Genomic DNA, 17,184 nt, shown 5'->3' with positions numbered 1-17,184 from the left:
TCTTTCCTGCTTATCAGGCTCAGTTTTCACCTCTTCAACAAGGCCATTTCTGGCCACTCTTGTCTACAGCAACCACCTTTTACACCCAGCCATTTCCTTCACACCATATATCGCACTCAGACTTCTTTTTAAAACGTTATTATTTTATGTGTGTGAATACACAACTGTCACAGCATGCATGTGGAGGTCAGAGATGACTTGTGGTGTTAGCACTCTCCCTCCACCTTTACACGGGTTCTGGGACTCAAACTTGGTCTTGAGACTTACATAGCAATTGCCTTCACATGATGAACCACCTCACTAGGATTTACATATCTTTTAATGCAGTATTTCTTCTCCCCAACCAGAATGTAAATTTCATGAGTTCAGGCCTTTCACTATTTTATCCTCAGCTATATCTCCAATTCCCAAAATAGCTCCCTCCATGGATTACTTAATGAACACTTGTAAGTAAGGACATTTAAAGATTTGCATAGTTCTAGTTCACTGGGTAGTGGTGGTGCACACCTCTAGTCCCAGCACTTGGGCAGCAGAGCAAGGTGGATCTCTGTGAGTTCAAGGCCAGCCTGGTCTACACAAGAGACCCTGTCTTGAAACAAAACAAAACAAAATCTTGCATAGTTCACAAACTGCTGTTTTATGACCTGCTTTCAACCATGATCTGACAAATTTGGACTAAAACAACCAAAACCTCCCCAAAATTCTAGGCCCTAGAAATTCAAAGGACTTAATCCCAGGACTACTGTTTCTATGTTCTAAGGCCAACAAGCCAGGCCACTCACCTCCTTCCTGCCTCCCCTAGTGAGATCTTGAAACAAAGTCTGTAGGGTCATACTGGCCATTAGAGCAGGGAATTACTGGGGAAGGGGACAGAGAAAAGGAGGAACCATCAGCATTCATAAAGTTCATGGGACAGAATCACAATCCTATTTAATTTAGCAAGAGACCCAGTTGTAGAGTGCAGAACCCCAAATATATGGAAGGATCTCACACCTACTAGGGAGAGAAATGGTTCAAATTGGGACCTTTTTTCCTTTCCACTGTGGCTACTAAAAAGGTAGAGTTTAAAGCTGGGGTTGTTGAGGGCAGTATCTATCACACAAGCAGAAACCTGTTAAAAAAGAAGCTACTAACTCAATGGAGAAATGTGAAGGTTGGGACTATTATATGAACCTTTAGATGTAGCTATAAGCAGCCTGGATTTTTCAATAACATGAGCCAAGTAACCCTCACCTAACTCCCCTGCACACCTCTCTCCCATCCCTACTGGAGCTTAAAAAAGGCACAAAGTAGTTTAAAAATCCCCTTTTTAAACTACTTGTGCCAAGATTCTACTATCTTTTAGGGCCTGGGCTAACATTAACTACTTTCTGCTCTAGCACTCAGTGTGTGCAAGGCATTGTTTTAACTACTTTACATGCATTAACTTAGTCCAAGAAGTAAGATATCATTATCACCTTCATTTTTCTCAGCTGTAGAAATGAAGGGTCGCACCCAACTTCTATCTGAACAGAAAATTCAACTATCTAACCCAAGGCACTATCCTTTTGGGACAGACAGGGCCCACAGACCTTCTATTAGTTCCACCTATCCACCTCATCATATGTAAAATGAAGAGAGTTGTAGTTTTATCTACCTCAGGTTCCTGTGAATATGAGATTACACAGATAAAGCATTTAAACAGCACCTAGCAAACAGTAAATAGCAATCCCTGTTACAGCTATGGGTCACTCCAGTACAGCTGTGAAATATCATGCAAATGAAAAAGTGCTTCCTTCCTTTAACTCTACCCATTTACAGAAGATACTATGGCTGAGAGATGAAGAAGCTGTCTTGAGGCTTCAAATGTAGCTCAGTCATTAACTAATTCTTTCGTGTCCCAGGCCCTGAATTCAATTCTCAGCATCATAAAACAAAAACATACTGTATCATCTGTCTAGGAGCCCCTCATTGTGTCCTGATTCTCATGGATCATTACCTCACCTAAATACCACCGATTTCATGACATCTTTGCAAACAGCTCTATCTCCACAGCAGGTAATCTGTACCTCAGGCCCTTTTTGGTGCACCTGCCCAAGCTCTCTACTGACTCCCTGAAGTCAGTATTTATCTTGAGGTTCTATTTCCTCTTCTTGGCCCTACAGAGAAATGGATTCTCTTGGGAAAAGCTGAGAGTACTATAGAGATCTGAAACGTAAAGGGACTGAGAGCTAACCCAATGAGGTGAGGTAGGACACCAGAACAGAATATAGGACAGTTCAGAATCAGTGCCAAGAAGAGTCTTATGAATAGAAGCAGCAGGGCAAGATTATAGGTAAGGAGAAAGTGATGAAAGGGAGGGAGAGGTGGGGAAAGTGTGCCTGACATGAATGGGGAGTGGGATCTAAGGAAGCTGGAGCTACCCATTCTCCAATAGTGCCCACTCATTCCTGGGGAACACCTGGCACATTCGGGTGCATCCTGTGCTTCTCACTTCCTGTCTGGTGAGGATAAGTGGGAAAGTGTATATAAAACTACAAGCAGGAAAGTGAATGGTGTTCTGTGAAGTACACTGAGGGCCCTTGGCAGTTGAGACACAGAATGGAAGACCTGAAGATGACCATATGGAGAGAGAAATGAGGAGATGAAAGGGACATGTGTGTTCATGGAAGCAGCAATTTAAAGCAAAAGCAGCAAAAACTCTGTAGTGGACCAGAGAGGCAGAAGGAGAAAGTGCTAAAAGGGAACCATTCAAAGGCAGAATCTGAAGTAATTACTCAGAGGGTGGGGTAACCTTGTGGAGAAGCCAAGATCCTTCAAAAGTGGGTAAGATGTCTTTCTGGAGGGTATTTTACACAGTGGATTCTTAGGGAAATGGGGATCTGCAACAGGGCTTAGAGGCACATTTTAGGGCTTTTTCAGGGAAATTTTTTTATAGAGAGAGATCCTCTTAGAAGCAGTGCTTCTCAAACTTGAGACCATATATCAGAATTACCAGGAGCATTTGTTAAAAACTCAAGTTTGCTGGGCTCGGCTTCGAGGTTTTCTGATTCACTAAGTCTGAGTAAGACCCAAGAATTGGCAATTTGCAACCAAAGCTGCTGCAGGTCTAACCAACCATACTTTGAGAGCCACTGACAGAGGGCAAAGGAGTTCTTCAGTAATAGGTCTTCGAAAATGGAAGGGAAGAAAGCAAAGTGAGTCCTCAAAAAGTTTAAGTGAGTGTTAGGATCTTTTCATTTCTGAAAGGAGAGACCTATGAGGGTCAGGTCTAAAAATAAATTAAGGAAGGAAGGAAGAAAGGAAGGAAGGAAGAAAGGAAGGAAGGAAAGAAAATAGGTCAGTCAGTTGGTTTATTGAGAGAAGAGTCTCCAAGCACTGGGATTTCCAGAAGTAGAGAAGGTTTGGGAAGAGAAAGTCTGAAGGATGGTGGGGCTCTTGTAAAAATAGTGGGGGAAGTAGGCTGAGAATCCAGAAGGGTCTATAATTTCAAAGGAATAAGAATGGAGAGATAGGAGAAAGAAAGAAGAAATTCATCCTAACTCTTTCATCTGAAAGAGTCCTGAAATAAGACTGGGGATGTCAGAGGAGAAAATTGAGGGAGGGTTCCCAGAAAGTGCTAGAGATTACTGACACAGGGTTTGGGAGAAAAATCTTTAAAGAATGTCTGAGGAAGTGTCTTCTGAGAAAGGTCCCAAGAGAGGGATTTTTAAATACAGGATAGGGCAGGGGTTGGGGGGGTGGGGTGGGTTTTATGAGGAAACCAAGTTAAAAAAACAAAACAAAAACAAGCATATAGGGCTGGGGGAAGAGTCCTAGTGAAGACCTGAAAGCATCAGAATAGGTTTTTCACAAAGAATTCTGGGTGTTCAGCTATACTGAAGGAAGACTAGGTAGGTGTGTAAGGCTTTCTCAAGATGGTTCTAGAGAATTGGGGGGGGGGGAGATTCTAAGGAAGAGATAGCTAAGAAAGCCTGAGAAATAATTCAAAAGATTCGAGGAGTATCAGGATCTCTAAGAGGCCATTTAAAGGCCATTTTAGGGTTACTAAGTTCTTTGATGCAAAGGGGTCCTGAAAGTTGTAGTTTAGAGGGGTGTTTCAGGATTGTAAGCAAGAGCTCCAGAAAGTTTATCTAAGGTTAGAAGGGGAGTTTTGAATTTTCAGATTATCCAAGAAATGTTCTAGAGGAACAGAGACTATGGGGAAACATTTTGGAGTCTGTACACTATTTTTAAAACATGTGGTGTGTGTTACTGGAAAGGATTTGGGATACAGAAGAGGGGATTTGGAAGAGGTTTTGAGAATATGAGAGGAACTCTGGAGACTTTGAAGATTAGTAGGTGTAGAGGCTCAGGAGAAAAGGTTTAGGGCACCTAGAGCATTCCAAGGTGGGGAATATTTGTGGAACATGAGGTCTCTGGGACAGATTTTGGAAATCTACAGCAGGGTCCAAGAAGTATGAGAAGAGAACAGGGTGCATACAGAAGATGGACACAAAGAGAGGAGATGGTCCTCCAGGTGAGTTTTGGTATCTAAGAGCACTTCATGCTTCATGAGTATCTGAAGAAGACTGTTCTGGGATATGCAAACTCTTCAAGGATGATGTAGTGGTCACCAGGGACATCCTGAAAAATTTGGGGATAAAAGTGAAGATCTCTAAGATTTCTGGAATGGGGAGAGGTAGGAGAGTAAATTCTTGGGGTATTTGAAGAAGTCTGAAGGAGATGGCTTGAATATGTGATGCAGATGGGGGGTTAGATGCAGAGAGTGTATGGGGGCGGTTTGGGGGCTTCAGAGGGGCTCCTGGGGGGAAATGCCTGAAATATATGTGCTGTGGAGACATATGACGAGTAGCCACCAAGGAATGTGTCGCGATCCAGAAGGAAGATGTGGGGAGAGAACCAAGGACCAAAGGGCGGGGATCAATGGGGAACGTCCCCAGAGGAGACAGTTGAAAGCTGAGGGTGGTCTCCGGGGAGGCCGCTGGAGTCCTGCGGGAGGACCAGGCAGATGCGTGCCGGGTCAGGACAGAGGTCCCCGGGCCCGGCCGCTTGGCTATCCCCAGGGCGTGACGGTTTGGGAGGGAAACTGAGGAAGGGGCCCGGGTGGGGGAGAAGCGGGCTGAGTCAGGGATCTGGGGTCCTCCAGGATTCTCCGGCCTCCCAAGCCTGAGTCCGCCGCCCGCCGCAGCCCGCGGCGCGGGGTCCCTGAGGCAGGGGGCCGCGCGGCCTGGGTCGCCCTGAGAGGAGCGCCGCGCGCCTCGACCGCCGCCGCCCCGCGCCCGCCGGCCCGGCCTTGCCCGAGACTCACCGCCTCGGCCTCCCGCCGCCGCCGCCGCCACCCGCGCCTCCTCAGGCAGCTGCCGCCACCAGCGCCGCTGCCGCCGCCGTCGCCACCGCCGTCGCCCCCTCTCTGGCCCGAGAGCTCCCCTCCCTCCTCCCGCACCGACCACCGCCGCCGCCGCCGCCGCCGTCGCGCTGCGTCACCGCGCCGTGCGTCACCGCCCCTGGCCCCGCCCCGGAGGGTCACTGTGCGCCAGCATTAGCTCACACCCGATTGACAGACGGTGAGCCCAGCCAACTGGCGGCGAGGGCAGCCCGAAGGGTGGGAGGTGTGCGGCGAGAAAGGCGGGGTCCTGGCCTGGAGGGGAGCGACAGGGCTGGAACGAGGCCTGAGAGGCCCGCCCTCTCCTCACTACGATTGGTCTGACAAGAAGGTGACAGACAGACGGCCAGGCCCTGGGCGGAGAACAGAGGGCCGGGAAGAGGAGGGGCGCGCGCCGCGTTGCCCCGGGCAACGGGCCGGCGGAGCCCGCGATTGGACCTACGGGCCCGCAGGGGGCAGTCTCGCGCTGGTCTAACTCAGTGGCGGCGAACCGAGTCACAATTCCTCATTCTGGCGTTCAAGGACCCCCCTCCTCCCGCCCCTCGGTCACGTCCCGCCCAGGGTCTGTGTCCAGTAGTAACGTGGTCCTTTGGGATGACAATGCTGCATCCCGGCTCCTGGTGTCGATCGGCCGTGCCTCAAGTGACTCCTCAAGAAGAGCGAGGTCGAACCTTATTTAAGGGTGGAAAGACCCCACACATAAGAGGCTGTCAATAAATGGAGATGGCTTCCATCACTTTTGTCATAATCTTAGTCCATCCACAATCTGTCCTGCGTCGGGGTGAACTGATTGGAAAGGGGCCAGCGCTCCAGAAGGGTGACAGCGACGTGGCTTGTTCCGAGAACTCCAAGAAACACAGGGTGGAGTGTCGAATTTACGACAGGGAGTGGTAGGAAATGAGCTGCGGCCAGATGTTTGGCCACTGGAGGGAGACTGCCTTCAGCACAAGCGACTAGAGTGGTGACGGACCGGGCAGGGATTCATGGCCAGGCAGATCTCGGGGACTTGGGAGTTTGGAATGGACGCCTCTGGCTTACATTGGGAAATGGGATGAGAAGGAATGGAACACAGAAGGGAGAGCTCCTCAGGGAGCTGCCCGGGAATTTGGGGCGGGTTTGCATCTGGGAGGGACCATGGGGAGGGAGGCGGTGCGAAGTGGGAGGGACGTCCAGGTGGCCCATTGAACTACCCTTTTGCCATGGAGCGGAAGAGAAAAGTCCAGGACAAAGCCCTCTGGGAGACTGGGTCCCAGAGGAGAAGCTCCGTGTGGGACACCCAACACTGAGGTCAAGAACACTGCCCCACCTCGGGCATAAATTGAAGCTGGAGACCAGGATTTAAGGATCATTAGAGATGGTAATTGAAGCTGTGGGAGTTGGTGACCAATCCCAGGGAGGGTATGAGGGATGAATGGAGACAAGGACCAGACGCAACTTGGAGAAATGAGGGCACATGAGTTGAGAAAAGAAATGAGCACTAAGGGGTTGAGGATTTAGCTCAGTGGTAGGAGCTTGCCTAGCAAAGCAGGCCCTGGGTTCAGTCCCCAGCTCAAAAAAAAAAGAACCAAAAAAAAAAAAAAAAAAAAAAAAAGAAAAAAAAAAATGAGCACTAAACCAAGACTGTGAAGATACCACAAAAAAGAGTAGACAGGCTTAGCGGCGCATCCTATCCCAGCAGGACATTTCTGTAAGCTCGAAGCTAGCCTGGTCGACACAGAGGCAGAAGCAAGTGGCTATGTGAGTTCGAGTCCAGTCAGGTCTACAGAGCGAGTTCCAGGATAGAGAGTTTCAGGGCTTCACAGAGAAACACATATATTGTCTTTTTTTTTTTTTTTCTCCCTCTCTTAAGCTAACATTGTAGCAAGGAGTTATAGATGGTTGTTTTGGGAAAGTTTGGAAGGAGGTTAACCTTAACAGATGTGGTTGCAATGGCATACAAGTGGAGATCGGAGAATAGCTAGTAGGAATCACTTCTGTCTTATCCTGTGGGTTCAAACTCAGGTAGTTAAGCTTGCCACTAAACACCTGAGTCTGCTGAGAAAACTGCTGAGCCTTGTTTGTTCTGAGACAGGGTCTCATTGTATAACTCTGGCTGTCATGGAACTCAACTACAGATACCAGGTTGGCCTCAAATTCACAGAGCTACACCCACCTTTACATCCTGGGTTATCTGGATTAAAGGCATGCACCACCAAACCCAGCTTTTTTCTTTTTCTTTTCTTTCTTTCTTTTCCTTTTTCCTTTCCTTTTCTTTTTCTTTTCTTTTTTTTTTCTTTTTTTCTTTTTTTGAGACAGGTCTTGTAGCCCAGATTGGCCTCTTAACTCTCCGGATAGCTAAGAATGATCTTGAACTGTAGATCCACCGGTCTGCACCTCTTGAGTGCTAGGTGTGCTAGTATATACAGTTTATATGGCGCAGGGGATTTAACCATGGCGTGCATACTAGATAAGCACTATACCAACCGAGCTATAGTGCTAGCCACATTACATGTAATCTTTGTTTATAGGTTAGTTTTTATTGTATGTATATGGGTGTTTTGCCTGCATGCTTTTTGATGCATATTTGTGCCTGGTGCCCATAGAAGCCAGAAGAGGGCATCGGATCTCCTGTAACTGTAGTTACAGCTCTCAGAACATAGTGTGTGTTCTGGGAAAGAAATGCAGGTTCTCTGGAAGAGCAGCTAATAAATGCTCTTGACTGTTGATCTATCTCCCCCCCTTTTCTTTCTTTCTTTCTTCCTTCCTTCCTTTCTCTCTTTCTTTCTTTTTTGGAGATTTATTTATTTTATGTATATGAGCACACTGTAGTTGTCTTCAGACACACCAGAAGGGGGCATCGGATCCCATTGCAGATGGTTGTGAGCCACCACGTTTTTGCTGGGATTTGAACTCAGGACCTCTGGAAGAGCAGTCAGTGCTCTTAACCAATGAGCCATCTCTCCAGCCCTCTCCCCCTTTATTTTTGGTCTTTGGAGACAATGTCTTGTTAGATATTTGTGGCTGGCCAAGACTCCTGCCTCAGATTCCTGAGTGCTGGGATTAGAGATGTGTACCACCACCCAAGCTGGAGATAGGGTTCTTTGTTTTTAAAACAGAAGAACTAACATTGTATGGAGGGTCGGGGGAAGATCCATCAGGGGGCAGGGACAGAGTATAGGAAGAGTGGGAGAAGAGCTGGAGACATGGCCTGGCAGGTAGCATGGAGGGGAGTCAGCACAGAAAACCAAGTGGAGCAAGGATTTAACAAATATTTTCTTTTGCTTGCCTATATTTCTTCACTAAAATACATATGGTTTTCTCATAAGTTACTTTGCTTTTATTTCTCCTTTATAGGACAGTTGGGTTTATGAATTGATTTTTTTTAATTTATGCACATAAGTAGGTCGCATTGTCTAGGAATTATTTCAAGGGAAGGGGAACAATATGAACATTCTAATATTTGTGTGGGACACACATGAGATCAAGAGGCCAGGCCCTTTGCATGCTAGTGTGAGTGTGTGTGTGTTACCCTGCTGGGGTGGGCCATACCCTGGCATAATAGGGCCAGGCCTCCGAATGGATGTGGGAGGGAGGGGACTTGGCTGATCCCTCGGTCCATGTCAACTGGAGGAGGGGGTCCTCAGTGATCTGGGCGAGACGGCCATGTCTTTCACTGAGCTACACACCACCCCTCAATGCCTGTTTATTTTATCAGATTTCCTAGAGTTTGTGTTTGTTTGTTTGTTTTTTGTTTTTGTTTTGTTTTGTTTGAGAAGGGTTTTTCTGTATAGCCATGGCGAGCCCAGAACTCACTGGATAGACCAGGCTGACCTCACACTCGAAGGGTGGTGGGATGAAAGGTGTGTACCGTCACTTCCCGGCTGCCAGTACTCTTAACTGGTCTTAGACGGGTGAGCATCTCTGGAACCCCCTGTTTTTTGATGATTTTGTTTTGTTTTGTTTTGTTTTGTTTTGTTTTGTTTTGTTTTGTTTTGTTGAGACAGGATCTTGTATGCCCAGGCTGGCTTCACTGTAGTCCAGGTTGATCTCAAATTTGCTATGTAGCCAAGGTTGTCCTTAGCTCTTGATCTCCTGTCTTTACCTGCCAAATTCTGAAATTAAAGGGGCAACTGTTTTGTTTCTGACAAGAATCTGAACTGTGTAGCTCAGGATGCCTTGCACTTCTGCCTCCCCAGGGTTGGAATGACAGACTGCATCGCTGTGCCGTGCTAGCATCTGCTCTTAGCTTCTCCATTTTTTATTAGATTGCAGTTCATTTGTTTATGTTTGTGTATGCAGGAACGTGCCCCATCCCACCGGTGGAGGCCAGATGACAATTTGTGGGAATCAGTTCTCTCCTTCCTTGTGTGGGTCCAAGGAATGAATTCAATTTTTCAGGCTTGATGGGGAGGGCCTTTACCTTCTGAGCCATCTCACGGGCCCTATTTTGGTCTTTTGGTATGCATTGTCTCTGTGTGACTCTGGCTAGCCTGGAGTTCACTGTGGTCAACCAGATTGGCCTCAGACTTGTAGCAATACTGACTGCTGGACGAGATATATAAAATTACGTTATATAATTAATAAACATTAGAATTTGGATTTAAATTGTATAGATTTAATTAAACATATTTAATTATATACTTAAAATTATATAATGTATTATAATATATGTACACATATATAATGGTATATAGGTGTATATATATATAAACATTATATGTATATGTGTGTGTATCTATATAAAATGTGCTGTAACTGGGCCTTTTCTATGCCTGCCCTTGCTCCCAAACAACACGGAAATCTTTATAGTTATTTAGTAGCTTTTGGCCTTAAGCTAGGCTTGTTCCCAGCTAGCCTGTAACTCAGTTATTCCATTTATACTAATCTAAGTTCCGCCATGTGGCTGGTTACCTCTCCTCAGTTTCATACAGCCACTTCCTCCACATCTCCCACGCCTGATCCTTTCCCAGCGTTCCTCTCTCTGTCCCACCTTGCTAGTCTGCCTTTTGCCATAGGCCACAGGCTTTTTATTTTAACCAATCAGAAGGTACCTTAGGCAGGCAAGGAAGGGCAGAGATTCATCTTCCCGCAGTGCACAAAAACATCTCTAATAATAGGCCACCATTTCCATTGTAGCATTTATTAATTTTGAGACAGGGTTTTCCCGATGTAGCCTGTCACTGCTCTAGGGGCAGTAGGACCTGGGAGATGGAGTTGATAAAATAGTTGAATTTAGCAGTGGGTGGTGACAAACTTTAATCCCAGCACTTGGGAGGCAGAGACAGGCTGATCTTTGAGTTCAAGGCCAGCCTGGTCTACAAGAGAGGACCTACACAGAAAAACCCTGTCTTGAAAAATCAAGAAAATAAAAAATAAACGTGTGTTCCACAACACCAGGCTTATTTACTCTTTATTAGGTATCCCTTTCAACCTGGGGACAGTCGATGCTATTTTCTCTTTACAGCAATCCCAGACCAGAGACATGATTTATCTAGGGCACAGTGAGGCAGTATTCGAACCCCCATCTTAGGGGTGACTGAGCCTCTGACAGATGCAGGGAAGGAAGGAAGGGGAGGAGCCCCTTTGTGACAGTTGTCCTAGGCCAGGCATAAACAGGATGTGGTGTTAGATGAAAGCTTCCCCCTTTCACAGCCCGGGCCCCCACCCCTAGAAGACAGAGGAACTGAGAAGAGGCCTGAGGACAGAAAAAAACATGGTCAGAGGGCCTGGGTGACACGGAAGGGTGAGGGGGCTGAGGTTTAGGGTGACCTGGAACAAAGAGGGTACCTAGATGGAGGTCAACTGGGGGATGAAGGTCACAGGCAGGGAGGGAAGGGACCCAGCTGCGGCAAAGCGGGGTCATAGAGGTGGTGGTTTGGCCCCAGGCGAGCAGATCCTTGGGTCTTCTGGAGTAATCCAAGAGTCCCCACCGGAAGGCGGAACCTGACCTCTGTGCAGACCTCGGGGCTGAACTGTGTGTCTTGGTTACTGCTCCCCCCACCACCCTCGACCCTCTGAGGCCTTTGCTAAAGGCCTTTCATATGGGCTACCTTCAGCTTCTTCATTGACTTATGGAAATGCTGAATCAGGAAAGGGGCCAGGTTAGAGGCTAAGCCAGCTCAGCATCCCCCTGTCCCGTTGGCAGTCCGACTCCCTGGTGGTGTGTGACGTGGACCCGGAGCTAAAGGAAACACTGAGGAAATTCCGTTTCCGAAAAGAGACCAACAATGCCGCCATCATAAGTCAGTGACCTCTGCCCTGTGAAGGGTCGTGCTGGGGGGGACAAGGCGGGAAAGCTGGGCTGGTATCCCTTGGGATGGGGAGGGTCTGTAACCTGTGTTCTATCCCTCCCCAGTGAAAGTGGACAAAGACCGGCAGATGGTGGTGCTAGAAGACGAATTCCAGGTGAGGGGCTGGGATGCTGGATCCCCTAAATACAGGGGGAGGTCTGGGGACAAAGTTGGTAAGAGTGCTCCCAGGGTTGGTTCCAGGTACCTCATAAACAGGGCACAGTGACACATGCCTGTAATGCTGGCCCTCTAGGGGTGGAGAGAGAGGGACCAGGATTCAAGGTCATTCTTGGTTATAGTGTTAGTTGGAGGCTAGCCTGGACTACAAGAGACCCTGTATCAAAAAGCCAAATAAAGACTGGGTGTGCTGGCACTGGCTTTTAATGCCTGAACTCAAGAGGGGCCAACCTGGTCTACATAGTAAGTTCCAGGTCTTATTTCTGCAAAAAAAAAAAAAAAAAAGCCAGGTGTTTTAGTCAGGGTTACTATTGTTGTGATGAAACACTGTGACCAAAGCAAGCTGGGAAGAAAAGGGTTTCTTTGGCTTACATAGCCTGAATCACAGTCCACCGGGGAAAGTCAGGACAGGATCTCAAAGCTGGCTGACACTTGGAGGCAGGAGCTGATGCAGAGGCTGTGCAAGGGTTCTGCTCGCCGGTTTCTCATGGTGTGGTCAGCCTGCTTTCTTACAGTACCCAGGAGTGGCCCCATATCACCAAAGAGCGTGCCCGCTAGGCTTTGCCTACATCTGATCTAATGGAGGCAATTTCTCATTTGAGGTTCCCTCCCTCAGATGACTCTGTGTCAAGTTGACATAAACTAGCCAGCATGGGAGTTAAATTAAAAAGAAAAGGTTGGGGAGACAACTGGACAGAGCCCTTCCCTGTTGAGCAAGGCCCTAGAGTTTAAAAAAACAAAAAGGGTTTTCATTTTAGATAAGGTAGCCCAAAGCCACTAGCAACCCCATATAACTGGATAAACTGTGGCCTTGCCCTCTGCAACAGCCTTCCTTCCTTCCTTCTGGAGCTAAGGCTGTTTGGCAGAGAAGGGTATTGACCAGGAAGAGCTAGGCTCCCTTAGGCCCCCTAAAAGGAAGTATAGTAGAGTGGTTACCATGGGAACACAGACACAAATCGGAACTCTGGCATTTACTGTCTTGTGCAATGTGGGGCAAGCCCCTTGACATACACTACTGGGCCTCAGTTTCTGTAGCTGTTAAGTGGGCATAATAAGACCTTCCTGCAGGATTCTGAGACATCTCAATGAATCCACATGCGCTTCTTAGATCAATGTCTCTGCACATTTTAAGTAATCATTTAATGAATTGAATGACAATCATTTGTTTGCTCTCTCTTTCTCTCTCTCTTTCTCTCTCTCTCTGGCTCAGAATGTTTCCCCAGAGGAACTTAAGTTGGAGTTGCCAGAGAGACAGCCCAGGTATATGTGGGGAAGGGATAGAGTGGGGGAATATGGGTGGGGGGTGATAGACCTACTATAAATTGGGGGACTGTTGGGCTCTAGTTGTGTTTATGAGCTCAGGGTCTCTGAGTTTGAAGCCAAGAAGTCAGAGCCTAGACTTTGTTGTTCTAGTATTCTTTTTTTTTTTTTTTGGTTCTTTTTTTTGGAGCTGAGGGACCGGACCCAGGGCCTCCCAGCTTCCACAAACAAGCGCTCTACCACTAAAGCTAAATCCCCCAACCCCTCTAGTATTCTTTTATTGCAGAATTTCTCACTAGTATGTTGAAGATCTATTTAGTTGTTTTATGTACATGACTATTTTGCCTGCAGTTATGACTGCAGAGCTCATATATGCTTAGTGCCAGCAGATGTCAGAAGACATCATAGGATCTCCTAACTGGAGTATTAAGCTACCATATGGGTCTTGGGAATGGAACCTAGGTCCTCTGCAAGAGCAGCCAAGTGCTTTAAAAAACTGACCCATCTTTCCAGCCCTAATACTACTAAATTTTTAAGGGGTAAACAAATCAGGAGGGTATTTAAAAAAAAAATTAAGGTCAGGTGGCGGTAGCATGTACCTTTAATACCAGCACTTGGGAGGCAGAGGCAGGTGGATCTCTGTGAGTTCAAGGCCAGCCTGGTCTACAAAGACAGTTCCAGGGCAACCAGGACTAGATAGTGAGCCCCATGTCTCAAAAAAGTTTTTATTTTTAAATTTCTGCGTATGCGTGTTTCCGTGCATGTCTGTCCTTAGAGGCCTGAAGGGGGCTGTGGATCCCCTAGAACTGGAGTCTCAGAGCATTGTGACCAACTTTGTGGGTGCATGGAACTGAACGCAGTGCTCTGTGAGAGCAACGGTTGTTCTTAGCTGCTGAAACATCTCTTCTAGCACTCCCCCTTGTAAAAGAGGCTTTAATGTATTATTCACGTGTGTGTCTGTGTCCAAGTATGTGCATGTGTGTATGTAAGCCAGCTGATACCGGGTCCTGGGAAACTGCTCTGTAGCCCTACATAAGAACAGAAAAGGACTCCGTCACAGAGCCATCTCTCCAGCTCCTCTCGTTTCTTTGAAACACAGTCTCCTGTGTACCAGGTTGGCTCTGAACTCAATACACAGCCAAGGTCAGCCCTGGGTTCCCGATCGTTTTACCTCTACCCCTCCCGGTCGTCTGATTTCCACCCTCCTGTTCTAGCCTTCTGGGTATAAGAGGCTGCTGCCTCTCTGCCTGACTCAAGCTGGTCGTCCTCATCTTTCATCTTGACTCGTTTCTTTTGGGGTCTCTCAGCTTTGGGACCTCATTCCCCAGCTCAGGAACTTTTGGCAACTGCAAAGAGCCAGGGCCCAGAAGGGGGCCTCGCCCCCGGGAGTAGGGGTTCAACGCTGATTTTGTTTAGCGTTTTATCTTAAGTTTGTCTTTCTATGACATCCGATTGATCGGACTGTGGCGCTTAGCACCTTGGCTCACATGCAGTTCCAGCTCCTGGGTCAGGCACCAGTTCCCAGCATGCAACTGCTGAGCCAGCACTCAGGTCCCATTATTGGGATAGGGAAGTCGGGGGTCCTAGCCCCAGATTCAAGGATGTGAACTCGGAGAGCATCAATGGCGCAGCTTCTCAGGTTCTGAGTGTGAATTCTCTTTCTCTTCCATAGGTTCGTGGTCTACAGCTATAAGTACGTGCATGACGACGGCAGGGTGTCCTACCCTTTGTGTTTCATCTTCTCCAGCCCCGTGGGTGAGGAAAGGGTCTTAGATTCTGAGGAGCAGTGTGTGTGTGTGTGTGTGTGTGTGTGTGTGTGTAATTGTTGAGTGTGTGTGTGTTGAGTGTGTGTATATGATGTGTATGTTTGTAAGTGTAAGTCTGTGAGTGTGTTCGAGAGTGTGAGTGTGTGTGAGTGATTATGAGTGTGTGTGAGACTACGAATATGTCTGTAAGTGGGTACAGACACCTTTAAGTATATATATATATATATATATATATATATATATATATATATGAAGAGCACTGGCCCAGTATGCTGCAGGCCCTGAGTTCTATCCCCAGCAGCACCAAAACAAAACAAAAATCAACATCACCAAGTATAATAGTAACACCTTTTATAAATTTATTTTTTTTAAGATTTTATTTTATTGTATGAGTACACTGTAGCTGCCTTCAGACACACCAGAAGAAGGCATCAGATCTCATTACAGATGGTTGTGAGCCACCATGTGGTTGCTGGGATTTGAACTCAGGACCTCAGGAAGAGCAGTCGGTGCTCTTAACCACTGAGCCATCTCTCCAGCCCCCATAGTAACACCTTTTAAAACCGGCACACAGGAGGCAGAGGCAGGCAGATCTCTCTGAATTTGAGACCAGTCTGGTGTGAATAGCAAGTCCCAACACAGCCAGAGCTATGTAGAGACTGTCTCAAACAACAATTCCCCCTACGTGCAGAAACACACACACACACACACACACACACACACACACACACACACACTCACCCCATAAAGGCACCATGGCCAGGCCTGGTCCTGTTCTGACTTGGGAAGCTGAGGGCAAAGGACTGTGAATGCCAGGCCGGATTAAACTACAAAGTGAGAATTTATCTGAACAAGGAGAGTAGGCAGGCATGGTGGTGCAAGTCGTTAAAAACCAGCACTCAGGAGGCAAGGGCAAACAGATCTTTGTGAATTCACACGGTGAGTTCAAGATCAATCTGGGCTACGTAGCGAGACCCTGTCTAAGGAAAAGAAAAATAAAAGTGCGTGACTGTGTGTGTGTGTGTGTGTGTGTGTGTGTGTGTGTGTGTGTGTGCTTTGTACATGGGAGCTATAAAGTGAAGGTAGGCATTTAGATTCATCAAGAGCTCATGAAATCCTCTTCATGTTACCTGGAAATCCCCGACAGGCTTCTAAATCTTCTCCCAGAGACCCTCACTACAACTTGAAGCTCCCAAACAAATGTAGAAACTCTTGAGGACGGATGACCTTCAAGGTCCTCCTATAAGGCTCCTTGAACCTCTGTGCCTACCGGACATTACTAGAGCTTTGCAAGTTATGTTGTGTTCCCAACCACATCCATTTCCCTTTCTCACACAGGCTGCAAGCCTGAACAACAGATGATGTACGCGGGAAGTAAAAACAGGCTGGTGCAGATCGCGGAGCTTACAAAGGTCCTGAGGGCCCCCACAGCACTGGAGGGGCTGAGGGAGCGAGCCAGGGGCTGGGCCCTTGGAGTCGGGGGTGGGGCTGGGAGGTGGTGGGGCTAAATTCTAGACCCCGGAGAAAAAGGCTGGTCCTGGATCCTTAGGTCTGAGAGGAGAGGAATGGGCCTGGACTCCAGGGTCTGAAAAAGGAGGGATGTGGAGACCCGGATTTCTGGATTTGAAGCAGGAAGGCTTTTTGAAAAACAGAGGAGGGGGTTGGGGATTTAGCTCAGCGGTAGAGCACTTGCCTAGCAAGCGCAAGGCCCTGGGTTCGGTCCCCAGCTCCGGAAAAAAAAAAACAAAAACAAAAAAACAGAGGAGGACAACTCCTGGATTTCTAGTAGAGACTGGGGCGCGGACTCCTGGATTTGGAGGAGGATGGCTGGAATCTGGACTCCTGAGTCCTAGTGGGGTTAGGAATCCTCTTTGGATCATAATGCTAGATTGCTCTTTATCTAGGTGTTTGAAATCCGCACCACAGACGACCTCACCGAGACCTGGCTTAAGGAAAAGTTAGCTTTCTTTCGTTGACGTTTGAGCCAGGGATTTGGAATCTTTACTTCGGAAGACTCAGACTGATAGGATATGAACATCCAAGAGCTAAATAAAGATTAAAACTTCAGGAATGTTAATTAACTCGGTTCTGACTCGGTACCTTCGGAATCTGCGCCTCTTTGTCGGTGCGGGCGGACAGTCCCTACAGTTCCAACTTGTGGCCGGGAGGGGGCGGACGTTTCCAGCGAAACCAAGCTGGTCCCAGGAGAACAGACACCTGTTTCTCAGAAACCAAGGGAGGGAACTGTGGGGTTTCCCGAGATGGAAGGGAACCGGGTAGTCTGGTTCCCCTTAAGAATGTGAAGGAATGTTTGAATCTGTGAAGGGTCACTCCTAAGCGTATAAAG

The 17,184-nt window shown here is 47.5% G+C and overlaps 2 protein-coding genes across 4 annotated transcripts in view; one reads left to right on the top strand and one right to left on the bottom strand.

The window, feature by feature from the left end:
* The window catches only part of Samd4b (sterile alpha motif domain containing 4B), a 38,495-nt gene extending 33,142 nt beyond the window's left edge, over nt 1–5,353 (bottom strand). The window contains exon 1 of the mRNA XM_032894063.1: nt 5,291–5,353. The gene's annotated coding sequence lies outside the window, so the exon portion shown is untranslated. The remainder of the gene's footprint in view (nt 1–5,290) is intronic.
* A 1,153-nt stretch (nt 5,354–6,506) lies between these two features.
* On the top strand, nt 6,507–16,918 carry Gmfg (glia maturation factor gamma). Of its 3 annotated transcripts, none has more exons than XM_032894059.1 (7): nt 6,509–6,722; nt 11,490–11,586; nt 11,700–11,749; nt 13,022–13,071; nt 14,744–14,826; nt 16,176–16,249; nt 16,742–16,918. In XM_032894059.1, the coding sequence occupies exons 1-7, from the start codon at nt 6,720–6,722 to the stop codon at nt 16,811–16,813; spliced, it is 429 nt and encodes a 142-aa protein (XP_032749950.1). In that variant the 5' UTR covers nt 6,509–6,719; the 3' UTR covers nt 16,814–16,918. The 3 variants fall into 3 exon arrangements, with proteins under 3 accessions (XP_032749953.1, XP_032749950.1, XP_032749952.1); XM_032894061.1 differs by lacking the exon at nt 6,509–6,722 and adding an exon at nt 10,997–11,060; XM_032894062.1 differs by lacking the exon at nt 11,490–11,586 and having other exon boundaries at nt 6,507–6,722.
* Nucleotides 16,919–17,184: the final 266 nt, after the last annotated feature.

Source organism: Rattus rattus, chromosome 2 (genome assembly GCF_011064425.1).
Source record: "Rattus rattus isolate New Zealand chromosome 2, Rrattus_CSIRO_v1, whole genome shotgun sequence".
NCBI lineage: Eukaryota > Metazoa > Chordata > Mammalia > Rodentia > Muridae > Rattus > Rattus rattus.
This window is presented reverse-complemented; position numbering and strand designations above follow the sequence as displayed.